The 13,248-nt window shown below is 39.6% G+C and overlaps 1 protein-coding gene across 8 annotated transcripts in view; it reads left to right on the plus strand.

Moving 5' to 3' along the window:
- Positions 1-13,248, plus strand: part of UEVLD (UEV and lactate/malate dehyrogenase domains) — a 76,838-nt gene that overhangs the window by 31,153 nt on the left and 32,437 nt on the right. For 7 of the 8 annotated variants that reach the window (XR_004436197.1, XM_033207695.1, XM_033207693.1 and 4 more), the window contains 3 exons: positions 800-963; positions 6,579-6,714; positions 8,055-8,173. Coding sequence is in view for 7 of the 8 variants with exons in the window: in XM_033207695.1 (XP_033063586.1) it covers positions 800-963; positions 6,579-6,714; positions 8,055-8,173 (419 nt within the window). In the remaining variant the exon portion in view is untranslated. Of the gene's footprint in view, positions 1-799; positions 964-5,226; positions 5,577-6,578; positions 6,715-8,054; positions 8,174-13,248 lie in introns of those variants that run through there. The other variant, XM_033207699.1, reaches the window with a different exon arrangement.

A 13,248-nucleotide genomic window follows, 5' to 3' on the forward strand; every position in this document is an offset into this window, starting at 1 on the left:
TTTTTTTGAGAGGCAGGGTGGATGATTTGGGCGTTGTTTTGTTTTGTTTGAGACAGAGTCTCTCATTGTCGCCCAGGCTGGAGTGCAGTGGCGTGATCTCAGCTCACTGCAAGCTCCGCCTTCCAGGTTCACGCGGTTCTCCTGCCTCAGCCTCCCGAGTAGCTGGGACTACAGGCACCTGCCACCACACCCGGCTAATTTTTGTGTATTTAGTAGAGATGGGGTTTCACTGTGTTAGCCAGAATGGTATCCATCTCCTGTCCTTGTGATCTGTAATTAAACTTACTCAAGTGTTGTACCAGTGCTCTAAAAGGAACATATTTCCAATGTGAATGTTGATGAAATGGGAGGAATAGACCTCAATTAACATTAATCCTTTATATGTAAACCTGACTAGACTACTCATTTCTTTTCTTTTCTTTTTTTTTTTTTTTTTGAGACAGGGTCTCACTCCATCACCCAGGCTAGAGTGCAGTTGCACAATCATGGCTTAATGCAAACTTGACCTCCCGGGCTCAAGTCATCTGCCCATCTCAGCCTCCCCAGTAACTGGGACTGTAGGTGTGTGCCACCACACCCAGCTAATTTTAAAATTTTTTGTAGAGATGGGGTTTCTCCATGTTGCCTAGGCTGGTCTCAAACTCCTGGGCTCATGAGATCTGCTCCCAAGTGCTGGGATTATAGGCTTCAGCCACCATACCCAGCCTACTCATTTCTGAAAATGCCGCCTAGCTATATCATGAGTATAATGTGTGTGTTTTATTATTGTTTGAAGATATGTTTCTTTTGTCTCAAATAGGTAACACATATAACATACCAATTCGTTTCTGGATTTTGGATTCTCACCCTTTTGCTCCGCCTATTTGCTTCTTGAAGCCAACTGCAAATATGGAAATCTCAGTCGGAAAACATGTGGATGCTCAAGGCAGAATATATTTGCCTTATCTCCAAAACTGGAGCCATGTAAGATAAATTTGAATTTTCTACAGAAAGCTTTTTTTCCTTTTTAATACTTATAATTGATTCTGCCGATACAAATAGGTATGATACTGCATCTTCTTTCAATGATATTCTTCATGTGGTCTTTGGAATTAATTTGAAATTGAGCTGTCTAGGCTTGCCCAAGTCCCAGAACCCTGATGACAACTGCCTGTACAAAGCTGCTCCCTCCAGGTTTTGGAGCCAGCTGTTGTTTGCTCCCTGTCTTTTTATAGTCGTTTCCCACTTGAGAAAGTACAGGAAGAGCTACTAGCAAGTAATTGGGGCATTATTTCCAAGTCCCTTCCTATTACAGATTTTTGTGTAACATATATTTATTTGTAGTTTTGCCTGTTTTTGACTTTCATATAAGTTGAATCATACAGTATGTAATCTTTTGTGACATGCTTTGTTTTAACCAATATTAAGTTTTAAAAAGTCATCCACATTGATCTATATAACTGTAGTATTTGTTTTATGTCCTCATGGTATATAATTTTGTATTCTTCATTTTTCATTGACCATTATATTGAGCATTTCTCCATGTAAAACTATTTTCAAAATACATGGTTTTTAATGGTTGCCTGATGATCCAGCATAAGGATGTTACGTATTGTATTTACAAATTGCCCTATTGTAAAACATTTAATTATGAACCTTTTTAAATGTGAATGTTTGTATATATCCAATATACATTTGATAATTTCCTAATGATAAATCTCTTGGAGTAGAATTATTGGGTCAAAGATTTTAAATATTTTCTTTTTTTTTTTTTTTTTGAGGCGGAGTCTCGCTCTGTCGCCCAGGCTGGAGTGCAGTGGCCGGATCTCAGCTCACTGCAAGCTCCGCCTCCCGGGTTTACGCCATTCTCCTGCCTCAGCCTCCCGAGTAGCTGGGACTATAGCCGCCCGCCACCTCGCCCGGCTAGTTTTTTTGTATTTTTTTTAGTAGAGACGAGGTTTCACCGTGTCAGCCAGGATGGTCTCGATCTCCTGACCTCGTGATCCGCCCGTCTCGGTCTCCCAAAGTGCTGGGATTACAGGCTTGAGCCACCGCGCCCGGCCTTAAATATTTTCAAGATTTTCTTATATATTACCAAATTGGCCTCCAAAAGAGTACACAGAATGATACATTTCTATAATCAGTAGAAATCCGTGTAGGAGGGTACCTATTTTACAGTACCTTTTCTCTAATAGAAGGTATTATCCTTAAAACAAACCTTTGCTTATCTTCTATACATTGGTTTAGATGATGTATTCTCTCATTTTTGTAATTTAAATATTTTATAAAAGGATAGTTTATAATATGTTTATATGTACCCAGAAAGCTAGTAGGGCTGGGTATGTTGGAGTCAATTGAGGTTGGAGTAAAGAAAGACTGCCTTAGGATTATCACTTCTTATTTTATAGACAGCTTATAAAAAGGTGTATAATTGTAGATGCATTTTACTTTGTTTTATGTTTTTCTATATTTTTATATAGAAAACATTTAAAAAGAAGAAAAAAGAAATAGAAAAACAAAGGACAGCCGGGCGCGGTGGCTCACGCCTGTAATCCCAGCACTTTGGGAGGCCGAGGCGGGCAGATCACAAGGTCAGGAGATGAAGACCATCCTGACTAACACGGTGAAACCCCGTCTCTACTAAAAATACAAAAAATTAGCCGGGCGTGGTGGTGCGTGCCTGTAGTCCCAGCTACTCGGAGGCTGAGGCAGGAGAATGGCATGAACCCGGGAGGCAGAGCTTGCAGTGAGCCGAGATGGTGCCACTGCACTCCAGCCTGGGCGACAGAGCGAGACTCCGTCTCAAAAAAAAAAAAAAGAAAAACAAAGGGCATACTTTGGATTATCAGTAGTAGGAGCTGACATTTTACTTTATGAACATTTATGTTATTTGCACTACCTGATGATTTAAATAAGATTGCCAGTTAAATGTGATGAATGGGGCATAATAAAAATTTGTCAATTGGAAGGACAAAAATGGATCTTACTCTTAATTTTCAGTTGTTTGGTTATTTGAGAAATTGAAATCATTTTCATTTACTTATCCGTCATACGTTTCTTCCTTTTTGAATTGTCTGTTTCTCTCCTCCATCCATTGTTACACCCTTTTTTAAACAAAACAAAACAAAACTATCCTCGAGTAGTATTTGTGACATCTGTACCATGTTGCAGGAATTTATGTATCCTGTTTCTTCTCTCTGGTTTTCATTGGGATCTCTTTTCATAATTTTTTTTGTTTAATAAATCCTCAGGGATAGTCTTATAATCTAGTGAAGGTTGTGCTTAAGTTTAGTTTAGACAGTTCTGATTTTATTTTACTGCTCTGAGCCTCTTTATTATAAGCTAAAACTAGTCTCTTTTTTTCAGACAGGGTAATGCTGTCTTCACCCACACTGGAGTGCAGTAGCACAATCAGAGCTCACTGCACCCTGAAATTCCTGGGCTCAAGTGAGTTTCCCACCTCAGCCTTCTGAGTAGCTGGGACTACAAGCATGGTCTACCATGCCCCACTAATTTTTTAATTTTTTGTGCAAACAGGATCTCCCTATGTTGTCCAGGGTGGTATTGAACTCCTGGGATCAAGGCATCCTCCCACCTCAACCTCCCAAAGTGATGGGATTACAGGTGCGAGCCACAATGTCCCGCCTTAAAATTAGTCTTAAAAAGATATTACATTATTTAAATTGCCCTGTTTAAAAGTACTGCAGCGTACTGTGATACCTGGCACAGTGCTTTGATCTTATGATGCCCTCTGTACTGACTTGAAGGAGACGTAAGAGTCTTTTCCCTTTTTGAGTTTGAATCACAGCCTTGATGTGGTGTCTTGTTTTATGTCCTTGTTCCTAATGTAAAAGTGCTTAACTGCTTCTTGGTTGTATTGGGTAGCATTGGGATAAGATTTTAACTGGGTATTCTTGAATTGCTTTTACAATAAACCAATTTTATAATCTTTGAATTTATCAGCTTTTTACATTTCTGTTCTTTTCAGTCAGGGCTTCTTAGATCTGCTTATGGTTGATAGAGCACATTGATTTGGAGTTTCAGATCTTCCAAAGCACTGTTTGTTGTAATAACTAAATACAGTGCCTTTAAAGGAAAAATGAACACAGGGAAGTGACTTTGCTACAAATAATGTTGCTATTTTAAGTATTCATATTAAATACATGCCTTCTATATGCAACATGGCAGAAATACTGAAAAATAACAGTAATTAATTGTGTAATTCAGAATTCATACCAATCAGTGTTGAAACTCAAACATTGCAAAAGTGGGTGGCAATATTCAGTGCTTACCAATTTTATAGCATTGGTATATCTGAGAAATGAGTGCTCAGGTGGATTTTATCCTTGCAAGCATGTTTTTATAAGAATTGTGGGTATGCCTGTCATAACAATTGTTTTCTGTATCTTGAAAAAGTATTCTCCACATTTTAAATGGGTTTATATTAGAGAATTCTTTTTTTTTTTTTTTTTTTTGAGATGGAGTCTCACTCTGTTGCCCAGGCTGGAGTGCAGTGGCAGGATCTCCGCTCACTGCAAGCTCCTCCTCCCAGGTTCAGGCCATTCTCCTGCCTCAGCCTCCTGAGTAGCTGGGACTACAGGCGCCTGCCGCCATGCCCGGCTAATATATTTTTTTTTTTTGTATTTTTAGTAGAGACAGAGTTTCACCGTGTTAGCCAGGATGGTCTTGATCTCCTGATCTCATGATCCGCCTGCCTTGGCCTCCCACAGTGCTGGGATTACAGGCGTGAGCCACCATGCTCACCCTATATTAGAGAATTCTTTAGGCCAGGCGCGATGGCTCAAGCCTGTAATCCCAGCACTTTGGGAGGCCGAGACGGGCGGATCAGGAGGTCAGGAGATCGAGACCATCCTGGCTAACACGGTGAAACCCCGTCTCTACTAAAAAATACAAAAAACTAGCCGGGCGAGGTGGTGGGGCGCCTGTAGTCCCAGCTACTCGGGAGGCTGAGGCAGGAGAATGGCGTAAACCTGGGAGGCGGAGCTTGCAGTGAGCTGAGATCTGGCCACTGCACTCCAGCCTGTGCGACAGAGCGAGACTCCGTCTCAAAAAAAGAAAAAAAAATCTTTAATGCACGCTTGTCAAATGTGTATTTGTAGTACCAATGTTACCTTTTTATTTTTTGTTTTAAATATAAGAGCATGCTCATATGTTACGTACTTACATAAATTGTTACATTAGTTTTTCTTATGTAATACCTTTTTGTTTGTTTATGTGGTTCAAATATGTTCTTTACTTTAATAAAAAAAAGTACTGCAGCACCTTTAAGTTCCACATGCAGTTGGAATTATAATTATGTAGCATAATTATATAGAACTTTAGAGCTAGAAGGAATCTAGAGGTCATGTAGGCCGGGGATTGCAGTTTCTTCAAGAGATTCAGAGGGCCGCGTTAGGCCTATAGAATTTGTTTGAACAGCACAGTTCGTTTTGTTTTACCTTGTTTTGTTTTGTTCTTAATGTAAATTTGAATGCCTATCGGCATGCTCTTTCCAATTTGCCACAATAACCGTCTCTCCAGATTTTCTTATACTTGCCAGCTTCACACATTTAATGTTGTCTGCTTGGTCCCCAAAGGTATTTGAATTCTTGGCCCTAATAGCCTCATCTCCTGACTTTATAAATAGTGAAACCCACACTCTGAGAAATTAAGCACTTTAAAAATGAGCATACTACTAAATATTGCTAAGAATAATAATAAACATCTGTTTTACACTCACGGCTTATAGTTTGCATTCATTGACTCATTTATTGCTCATAACAACCATTTGGGATTTATTATTCACATTGTATTACTGATGACACTGAAGCTAAGACAGGTTAGTGAATTTCATCAAGGTTGCTTAACCAATTGCATTAAAAGAATATAGTACCAGATTAGATAGTATTTTATCAGTGCTAGTTTTCTGATTTGATGATAGTTAAAAGGAAAATGTCTTTTTCTTTTAGGAAATGTACATTAAAGTACTTAGGGGTAAAAGGACATCATGTTTGCAGTTTACTTGTTCAGTTCAGAAAAACTAGAGAAAGAAAGACTAAACAAGCAAATGTGATAAAATGTTAACATTTGAGTAATCTGGGTGAAGAGTATATGTCCTATTTTTGCAACTTTTCTGTAAGTCTGAAATTATTTCAAAATGAAAGTTAAAAAAAAAAGTTTCCAAACCTAGGTATTAGGCTATTAAGCACAGTCATGCTATTTTTCTACTTTTGGGAAATGTTGAATTAGCATTTCTTCTTCCTTTATTTTTCAGTTAAAAGTATTCAATAATTTTTCAGTGAAAAGCATTGCAACAGTTAAAAGTATCATATAATTTGTATGATGGTTTTCAAAAAATGAGAACATGATTGAATACTTCTTTTTGACTAACTCTAAAAGACTGTATAGGTTAAAAGTTTTTTTGTTTGTTTTGTTTTGAGATGAAGTCTCACTCTGTTGCCCAAGCTGGAGTGTAGTGGTGCAACCATAACTCACTGCATCTCAGACTCCTGGGCTCAAGTGATACTCCTGCCTCAACAAAGGTAGTATTGTTCAGCAAAATTTTTGTGTAACTTTTCTGTTTTTTGTGTATTCTACAGCCTAAATCTGTCATTGTTGGATTAATTAAAGAAATGATTGCCAAGTTTCAAGAGGAACTTCCCCTGTATTCTCTACCATCATCTGATGAGGCACGGCAGGTAGACTTGCTAGCCTATATTGCAAAAATCACTGAAGGTTTGTATATTTGTCAGGCAGATTGTCTTGAGAGTTATGAGTTACCAGTTTCTCACAAAAATCATTTACTTTCTGCCACTTGATTTTTATAAATAAATTTGTGTGCATATGTACATCTGTTTTTGAAATAAGAAATTCCTGTGCCTCAGGCCAGGCACAGTGGCTCACCCCTGCAATCCCAGGACTTTGGGAGGCTGAGGCAGGCAGATCACCTGAGGTCAGGAGTTCAAGACCAGCTTGGCCAACATGGTGAAACCCCATCTCTACTAAAAATAAAAAAATTAGCTGGGCGTGGTGGTGGGTGCCTATAATCCCAGCTACTTGGGAGACTGAGGTGGGAGAATCACTTGAATCCAGGAGGCAGAGGTTACAGTGAGCTGAGATTAAACAACTGCCCTCCAGCCTGGGCAACAGAGCAAGACTCCATCTCAAAAAAAAAAAAAAGAAAGAAAGAAATTCCTTTGCCTCTATCATAGGGTATTACCATGTAATTCCAATAAATATTTTTTATTTGTTTATTTTTTTGAGATGGAGTCTCGCTGTGTCACCCAGGCTGAAGTGCAGTGGTACCTGGGCTCACTGCAACCTTTGCCTCCTGGGTTCAAGCGATTCTCCTGCTTCAGCCTCCCATGTTGCTGGGACTACAGGCATGCCCAGCCAATTTTCATATTTTTGATAAGGATGAGGTTTTGCCATGTTGGTCAGGCTGGTCTTGAACTCCTGACTTCAGGTGATCCTCCCACCTTGGCTTCCCAAAGTTCAGGGATTACAGGCATGAGCCACCGTGCCTGGCCAGGTTTCTAAAAGTGTAAAGAATTAGTGTTAAACAGATAAAACAATTCTTGTATTGTTCAAAACCACTTGACATATGTTAATGATCCCAAATCTTTTTTCATGATATGTATATGTAGCTTGTTGGCTTATTTGGTATATTGGACCAGAATGTCTATGATTCTCCATGATTCTCATTAAGGATGAAAGCAAATACCTATGTTTGAAACATTTTGGTAAGGTGTTAGACATATTTTTTTATTGTAGACCACAGTAATGAGTTGGAATATTTTTCAGAATTATGGAAATCCTACTTTTTTAGAGTCTTATATGTTTTAAAAGTGTTTACAAAGATATGTTCTCTTTAGAAGGATAATTTCTATTTAGTTGAATATTTAATAGGAGACATCTGTCTTCCTTGCATTCATTTGTTCAGTAGTATTTTTTGCCCATTATGGAGTAGCACCATATTTTCTCTCTAAGCTAGGAAGCCTGCTATATATTTTTTTAAAGGATCCTAAAAAAATTGTTGATATTGAATTCTCAGGATAATCCACTTTTCTTTCTAGGTGTTTCAGGTATAAATTCAAAATGCTGGGCAAATCATGAGAATAAAACAGTCAATAAAGTTACTGTGGTTGGAGGTGGAGAGCTGGGTATTGCCTGCACATTAGCAATTTCAGCAAAGGTATGTAAACATAGTGCTTATAAAGACATATATCATAGTGCCACACTTCTAGGCAGGTTATGTTTTACACACCAAAAAATGCCTTCATTCTGTCATGTGGGAAAACCTTATTTTGGCTTAAAATATATTTAGTAAGTTGACAAAAAAAAATAGCTGAAAGCTTTCATAAGTGATGTTGCCTCTTAATTAGTAGTTAGGCTTAGAAAAAGTGATTTGAACAATGGGCTTATCCTCATCCAAGGGAAACCTCAACTTGACATTCATATGACTTAGTCACAAATTCTTTTATATTTTCTGAATCATGCCATTTTAATTAAACTCATATTTAATATAATAATTTCCGCTCTTTCTAAAATCAGCTTTTTTTTAAAAAAAAAGATTGCCTTTTCTTATATAATTACTTTCTTTTAGGATCATAGTTTCTGAGTTGATATTTTATACTAGTTTAGGGTTTATTTTTTTATCAGTCGTTTTTACTACTCTCTGCATAAATTGTTTGCAGAAAGGCTTAAATTCCCTTCCAGAGAGGTTCAAAAGACCTGCCTGCCTCCCTCCAGAGCCCAGTATCATGACAACAGCATGTCTTTTGTCATTTGAGAGATGTAGCCCTGAATAGAATAGCTGTCCCTCTATATATTTATTTGGTGGCTGGCATTAGTTTTTCTTTTCTGTATATATTGGATTGTTTTGCCATCTAAATTTTTCCCTTTCCATTTAAGACTCACATTTGTCTTGGAGGTGGGTTCTACTTCAGCAAATAAATTATATCCATGGAGTTAGAATATCTTAAAAGCTGGCTGCTCAGAGTTAAATATGCCAACTTTTGGCATGCTATAGTTTTATTTTTTTCACCCTCCATTTGAATACGCTATAATACACTATTACCTCTTTTTTTTTTTTTTTTTTTTTTGACTTGGAGTCTCGCTCTGTTGCCCAGGTTGGAGTGTAGTGGTATGATCTTGGCTCACCGCAGCCTCTACCTCCTGGGTTCAAGCGATTCTCCTGCCTCAGCCTCCGGAGTAGCTGTGACTACAGGCATGTGCCACGATGCCCATATAATTTTTGTCTTTTTAGCAGAGACGGTGTTTTGCCATGTTGGCCAGGCTAGTCTCGAACTCCTGACCTCAAGTGATCCTCCTGCCCTGGCCTCCTAAAGTGCTGGGATTACAAGTGTGAGCCACCGTACCTGGCCTGCTATTACCTCTTAATTAGAATTTGAGTTGTATTCAGTCTTTTGTCCCTAAATAAATGCTTCTATAAACATTTCAAGTTGCTTATTTTTTTCATCTGCATTTTTATTTGGTCATACATTATTTTATTTTATTTTATTTTATTTTATTTAGACAGGGTCATGTTCTGTCGCACAGGCTGGAAAGCAGTGGTGCAATCTCAGCTTACTGCACCTTCTGCCTTCCCAGCTCAAGCCATCCTCCCACCTCAGCCTTCCAAATAGCTGGGTCTACAGGCGCCAGCCACCATCCCCGCTAATTCTTGTATTTTTTGTAGAGACAGGGTTTTGCCATGTTTCCCAGGCTGGTCTTGAATTTCTGGGCTCAAGCAATCCTCTTGCCTCAGCCTCCCAAAGTGCTGGGAGTACAAACATGCCCCACTGCACCCAGCCTGGTTGTACATAATTTTAAAAAATGGTACTAGTGAGTCAGAGGGCATGAATGGTTTTTATAGCACTTATGACATAGTGCCAGATCGCTCTTCGGAAAGGCAGAACTAATTTATGCTGCTAATAACATGCACATCAATCTGATTTTTGACATCCATAACAGTACTAAGCTTTATTTATTTGTAATTATTTGTCTTTTGGTAAGCACAAGAAGGCATCTGAAAGTCATGGTTTTTCGTTTTTTTTTTTTGAGACCAGGTGTCTCTCTGTTGCCCAGGTTGGAGTGCACTGGTGTGATCATGGCTCACTGCAGTCTCTATCTCCTGGGCTTAAGAGATCTTCCACCTCAGCTTCCTGAGTAGCTGGGACCACAGGGGTATGCCACTACACCTAGGTAATTTTTAATTTTTTTGTAGAGATAGGTCTCCCTGTGTTGTCTAGATTGGTCTTGAACCCCTGGTTCAGACTACCTTCCTGCCTCCCAAAGTGCTGGGATTACAGGCCTGAGTCACTGCTCCTGGCCATGTTTTTAAACTGTTAGAAGAATCTCACTGTCATTATTTGTCTGTGAATTGTCTGGGTGGAAAATTTGTCATTTTTGGGCTGGGCTCGGTGGCTTACACCTATACTACCAGCACTTTGGGAGGCCACAGCAGGAGAATCACTTGAGCCCAGGAGTTTGAGACCAGCCTGGGCAACACAACGAGATCCCCATTTCTACAAATTTTTTTTTTTTTTTTTTTTTGGTGATGGAGTCTCACTCTGTCTTCCAGGCTGGAGTGCAGTAGCATGATCTCAGCTCACTGCAACCTCCATATCCCGGGTTCAAGCGATGCTTTTACCTCAGCCTCCCAAGTAACTGGGATTACAGGCATGTGCCACTATACCCAGCTAATTTTTGCGTTTTTAGTAGAGAGGGGGTTTCGCTATGTTGGGCAGGCTGGTCTTGAACTCTTGACCTCAGGTGATCTCCCTGCCTCAGCCTCCCAAAGTGCTGGGATTACAGGTGTGAGCCACTGCACCTGGCCTACAAAAATTAAAAATTAGCCAGGTATGGTGGTGCACACTGATAGTCCCAGCAACTTGGGTGGCTGAGGATTACTTGAGCCTGGTAGGTTGAGGCTGCAGTCAACTGTGATTGTGCTGCTGCACTCTGGCCTGGGCAATACAGTGAGACACTGTCTCAAAAAAAAATTCTGTTTTTCTTTTTAAACATCAATATTTTGATACAAAGTACAATATGCATAAGCCACTATTATGACTGCAACAGTGATAGCACTCATAATAGTGGCAACAAAAATGGTGGTGGCAGCACTAACTAACCTTTACAGAATGCTTATTAGGTAACAGGCACTTGTCTAAACACTTGACTCTTTGTTTTTTCTTGAGATGGAGTTTCGCTCTGTTACCCAGGCTGGAGTGCAGTGGTGCAATCTTTTTTTTTTTTTTTTTTTTTGAGATGAAATCTCTCCCTGTTGCCTACGCTGGATTGCAGTGGCACGATCTCAGCTCACTGCAACCTCTGCCTCCTGGGTTCAAGTGATTCTCTTGCCTTAGCCTGGGATTACAGGTGCCCATTACCACACCTGGCTAATTTTTGTATTTTTAGTAGAGACGGGGTTTCACCATGTTGGCCAGGCTGGTCTTGAGCTCCTGACCTCAGGCAATCTACCTGCCTCAGCCTCCCAAAGTGCTGGGATTACAAGCGTGAGCCACTGTGCCTGGCTAGTGGTATGATCTTGACTCACCACAACCTCTGCTTCCTGGGTTCAAGCGATTCTCTCACCTCAGCCTCCCAAGTAGCTGGGATTACAGGTATGTGCCACCATGCCCAGTTAATTTTTGTACTTTTAGTAGAGATGGGATTTTACTGTGTTGGCTAGGCTGGTCTGGAACTCCTGACCTCAGGTGATCCACTTGCCTCAGCCTCCCAAAGTGCTGGGATTACAGGCATGAGCCACCGTGCCTGGCCCACTTGACTCATATTTATAACAACCCTTTGTTTAGGTACTGTTATTACTACCATTTTACAAATGAAGAAACAAAGGCATAGGGAGGTTACTCACGTTGCCCCAAATCACATTGTTAATAAATGATGAAGCGAGAACTTAAAGACCAAGTAATCTGTTTATCAGAGCCTGTATTATAGAGCCTTACTACTCAAAGTGTGGCTTTCAAACTAGCAGCATTGGTACCACCTGAATTCTTGCTAGCAATGCATAATCTAGGCCCCTTCCCAGACCTACTGAAACAAAATCTGCATTTTTTTTTTTTCTTTTTTTTGAGATGGAGTCCCGCTCTGTCCCAGGCTGGAGTGCAGTGGCATGATCTCCACTCACTGCAACCTCCACCTCCCGGTTCAAGAGATTCTCCTCCTCAGCCTCCCGAGTAGTTGGGACTACAAGCACGTGCCACCATGCCCGGCTAATTTTTGTATTAGAGACAGGGTTTCACCATGTTGGCTAGGGGGCTCTCGAACTCCTGAGCTCAGACAATCCACCTGCCTTGGCTTCCCAAAGTGCTTAGATTCCAGGGCTAAGCCACCATGCCTGGCCAAAATCTGCATTTTAATAAAATCCCTGGTGATAATATATGCTTCACTGATTGATTACATGGTGACATATTAAAGCTTTTTCAATCTCTGCTATAAACCACTATATTATATTGTCTCATTATTGTTGTTAGTGATGAACATTTTGTTGTTCTTAGTCTTGTGAATATCCTTAATATTATATTCTTTTACACATGTACTGATAAATTTGTAGGATGATTTCTATAAATGAATTGAAGGATTAAAGGAGTTAATGTTTTAAATTTTTGATAGAAAATTATCAATTATCTTTTATTAATTATACCAGTTTATTGCCATACCCATAATATGTAAGAATACTTATTTTCCCACAACTACTGCCAAACTTTTGGATTTTTTTGTGCCTTATAAATGAAAATAGTAACTCATAGTTTTCTTTGCATTTTCCTTATGGGTATAGTTAGCATAAAATTAATAACTATGTTTTAGAGGGGGTTACTATATGTAAGCCCTGTGTCACATAATTAATCCTTATAACCACATAAAGTAAGGCCAAATTCAGTGACTGTCCCGGTATTACATAGCTAATCCATAGTGTAGCAGGGTTATTTTCTTTCTTTGTGTGTGTGTGTTTGTGTGTGTAGAGATGGGGTTTTGCCATGTTGCCCAGGCTGGTCTGAAACTCCTGGACTCAAACCTAAGCCCATCTGTCCTTCCAAAGTGCTGGGATTACAGGTGTGAACCACCATGCCCAGCCAGGGTTGTTTTCTTAACCATCCTACTTTCTGCCTGATAGTCTGGTAGATCTTTGGGTACTTTTGCCCGTGAATCCTAAAATAGGAGATATCCTCAAGTCTCCTAGTACTTTGGAGAAAGACCTTCCATAAAAGTAAACTGATTTTTAGGAGTTTCTATGCTGTTATTTAC

The sequence above is a fragment of the Trachypithecus francoisi genome, unplaced genomic scaffold (assembly GCF_009764315.1).
Source record: "Trachypithecus francoisi isolate TF-2019V2 unplaced genomic scaffold, Tfra_2.0 Lachesis_group8, whole genome shotgun sequence".
Taxonomy (NCBI): domain Eukaryota; kingdom Metazoa; phylum Chordata; class Mammalia; order Primates; family Cercopithecidae; genus Trachypithecus; species Trachypithecus francoisi.